This window comes from Glycine max, chromosome 16, assembly GCF_000004515.6.
Source record: "Glycine max cultivar Williams 82 chromosome 16, Glycine_max_v4.0, whole genome shotgun sequence".
Lineage (NCBI taxonomy): Eukaryota > Viridiplantae > Streptophyta > Magnoliopsida > Fabales > Fabaceae > Glycine > Glycine max.
In genome coordinates, this window is record NC_038252.2 from 5,938,552 (window position 1) to 5,942,495 (window position 3,944).

At 25.2% G+C, this 3,944-nt stretch overlaps 1 protein-coding gene across 1 annotated transcript; it reads right to left on the bottom strand.

The window, feature by feature from the left end:
- Positions 1-114: 114 nt before the first annotated feature.
- LOC106796394 (alpha carbonic anhydrase 7) lies at positions 115-1,520 on the bottom strand. The gene is made up of 3 exons (XM_014768619.1): positions 1,433-1,520; positions 586-791; positions 115-225 (listed from the first exon to the last, which is right to left on the bottom strand). Exons 1-3 carry the CDS (start codon positions 1,518-1,520, stop codon positions 115-117), a joined length of 405 nt encoding a protein of 134 aa, XP_014624105.1.
- Positions 1,521-3,944: the final 2,424 nt, after the last annotated feature.

Genomic DNA, 3,944 nt, shown 5'->3' on the forward strand with positions numbered 1-3,944 from the left:
AGTTTGATGGACTGCATGCAACTCCAAATCAAACCTAGATATACATACAACATAGATATTTATACGGACTATCATATCAATTAAGCCAAGCCAACAGAAAAGTGACAAATTAACTCACTTTAATCCATTCAATGTGTGCTCTGAAGGTGTATGCCAATGAAATTGAATCAGTTTGTAGTAATTTCCATTTATACGAAGTTGGCCTGCATCCCCGTTCCATCGAACCTGTCCAAAAATTAAGCACAAATATTAGGTTATTTATGCAAATATGTCTCAGCTGTCAGGGAATTGTACTGATTCCTTGATAAGTACTTGTATTGCTATATGTGACTAGAAAAAATGTTGCCCCAGTTGATGAGTTCATGTTAATAAGATTTCCAGTGTATTGATGTTGCAATAAGATGCAACAACTGAAAGTGTCCAAAAACATATATATATCACTTGGTAAATATTCTTGATCCAAAATAGTTTTTAATCAAACCTAACTTTTTGTTGGATATATAAAATTTTATTATACTAACTTATATTTTTTTTAGAATAAAAACTAAATCACTTTCTTTCAAAATCAATTTTGCAATCGCTCACCGTGATATAATGACCCATATTCTTTAGGACAGCAGGAGCTGGTTTGTAAACTTTTTGAAGTTCACCCAGTTGAGGAAGAACTTTCACCCATCTGTCTCGGAGATCAATGGGAGATTGTAGTTTTCCATACTGACATACTTTCCATTTTGGGTTGAGATGCCACCAATTCTCTGGCCCATTGCTAGTTCCTTTAGCGTAGCTAAATTCTTCATCATTTGTTCACACATGGGACAAGCCAATTAAGGTCAAACTCAATAAACAGAAATAAAAGACTAATGATTCCAATTGATAATCTATAACCACGATTTTTGGAATTGGACCACTAGATACTACAATTAGAAGAGCTTTAATATATTCCAAGAAATGTAAAGATCGAATTCGTCCCTTCCCCTCTTTTCACCATTTTTCTATTTATCATTAACTGGTGAAACTGTGAAAAATTGCATTGCCCAATTAAGAGATTAAATTAAACAATTAAGGGTATTTAAATTTTGATAAGAAAAAAAAAGATGTCAAATTGAGGGAGACAAAGGACCATATATTTTTTGACATAAAGAAATTGAGCACACGTAATTATAGGAGAAAATGTTGGCAACAAATAAAAGATAAAAAAGTGGGAAAACATCATGAAAAAAAAGTGTATAGCTTCACAAATATGCAAAATGACTATTAATTTATGATGTGAGCTCGTAGAAAAGGTGAATGAGGCATATATAGTCATTTTGTTTTTCTTTTCACAGGCATATATAGTTATTTTGTGACTCCCAAAGAAGTCTGTAAATAAATTAAAGTTCAGTAACAATATATAAAAAATGCAAAGCGTTTCTTTCGATGTGATGGTTCATACCAGCTTCAGATGCAAGGACAGAAGAGAAATAGAGAATGAGCAGTAGGAGGAGCACAGAGAAGAAGTTGAGATAGGTGGGGAGGATCATTGTGCTGTGACTTTTGGTCTTAAGGGTGGTGATAGATAGATATGTGTGTACTAATTAATCATCTATTGCATGCATGTGTGTATATGTTTGTGACAGTGTGTGGCTCTATAATATATGTGTGGCTCTATAATATATACACATGTGATCACTAGGGGATTCAAGACTCTAAATTATTGAAAATAAATTATAAAAAATAAAATTAGTGAGTTCAATTGTATAAATATAAATGAAATAAAATATAAAAATATAAAATTTTATTTACAAATTTAATAAATTTTAAAAATGAAGGGGTGTAAGTGTATCTCCACAAAGTAATGTAGGTCCACCGTTATATGTGGTGACTCTTGTCTCTGTATTGAAGGAAAGAAGAAAAGTTTACAATAAATCATTATTATATCAATTATCACCATTTTATTAGGAATCATATTTTATGTAATTAATATATTTTTGTATAATAATTGAGGCAATCAATTTAATCAATTAAATCCATATTTGATTACAGAAACAAATGAATGAATTTATTATAAGTATATAATTTTTTATTTAATTATAGTAACAAATGCACTTATTATAAGTATATATAAGTTTAATTTTGACTAAATTGATGATTAATTAATTAAATCATTAAATTTTAAATAGATATTGACTGATTTTTTATTATCACAATTTTTTTATTATCAGCTTCTTATTTATAACATTTACATTAATATAAATATTATATTTCAATTTTCAATTTTTTAAAAATACCTAAAAATAAAAAAATCTCATAAAATTTATGCTAATTTTGTGACATATATATTTTATTGGTAATATATATACTACTATTATAGACTTGTGCAATGCACAGAAAATTAACATAATATATATCATTATTTTAATTAATATGTAATATTAATTTTTCTTACAAAAAGTATATATTTCATAAATATGTAAATTTTTAAATGTATTTATTTTAATACTTATTCTAATAAATTAAAGGACTCTAAATTTTAATAATATTAGTGACATTAAGTATAACTTTTTTAAAAATTATGAAGTGTATTTTGATGTTAATGTTATAGTGATATATATATATAGTTTCAGACTTCAGATGATCATTTTTAATTGTGCATATTGTATAAAATGTTAATTACTTCATAAATATGATTTGGTATTGTGCAAACCGAAATTGTTATTAGAGATGATAATAATTAAGGTGAGATAAGTTCAAGAAATAGACTCTCATAATCGTCCCGTTATTTATATTTATAAAGTATTTTTATAGTGCTCGTGACTTCCTCGCTCTTGCATGAGTATTTCGTTAAGCGAGTATCCATGAATTTCATATATATTTGTAAGTATATTCGCATATGTGACTATTTTTAAAAAATTAAATTAAACAAAAAATAAATAAATTTGAAGCATATTATTATCCTTATAAAAAATTAAATATATATATTTATACTAAAAATATATAATATTGATTTATTTATATTTATATTAAAATTAGAATTATATTATATCAACTTAATTAATATATAATTAAAATTATTTAAGTAATTTTACAGAACCTATAGGTTTCGGTACTTTATTACCTATTCATGTTCCATTGATAAAAAAAAGTAGAAATATTTTTGTTCATTTTATCTATAGGGCGGATATACCCATTAAATTATCTATTTTTCAATACACAGCAAAATTTATTTTTTTTCCTCTCTAATTGCTACAATTATGACTCAAATTTAAAGATGGATAAAACAAAATAAAAACTTATGGTTCATACAGAAGGTTTTTTATTCTGCAAAAGGTTCACAAAATTAAGATTTCATAGTGTTATTTAACTTTGTTTAAAAGTGTGAGAGGGTCCCACCACTTCTCTTGAGAAAGAAAAAAAATATATGGCATGTTTCATAAAATTAATCGATAAGTTAACTGAAATTTAAAATATAAAAAGTTAAAAAATTAACTTATTAAATTAAGTACAAATATTCGATAAGATTAATTATTAAAATAACTGAAAAATAATAAAATTATATTTTATTTAAAAAATTAAACAAAAAATTTAATAAATATATTAAAAATAAAAATAAACAAAAATATAAAAGTTATACATTAGAAACTAATATATAAAAAAACGTTAGAAACTACTCTGAAATTATTAAGTGTTTACGTTCAATTTAGAACTTGTATCTCTACTGTTGTTAAATTATATCTAAATATGTACTTCATTTTGTATGCAGGAAAATACATAAGGTAAGTTAGTCATGCAATAAAAAAAAAAATACAGTAGTAAAAAGAGAAGAGTAAATGTAATAAAAAAATAAGGACAGGAAAGAAGAAACTAAAAGTTAACTATTTATTAGTAGAATTTTAATCATGGGAGGAATTTATGTAAACTTAATTAATGCATGAATAATTATTGCCTTCTCATTCCGAGGTTCTTAT

Bases quoted from the DNA above. Each gene is read 5' to 3' on its own strand.
- LOC106796394 (XM_014768619.1), bottom strand. From the start codon at position 1,520: ATGATCCTCCCCACCTATCTCAACTTCTTCTCTGTGCTCCTCCTACTG. The intron at 792-1,432 runs GTATGAACCATC...CAAATGATGAAG, and splicing joins TGTCCTTGCATCTGAAGCTG to AATTTAGCTACGCTAAAGGA. The intron at 226-585 runs GTGAGCGATTGC...ATTTTTGGACAG, and splicing joins ATATGGGTCATTATATCACG to GTTCGATGGAACGGGGATGC.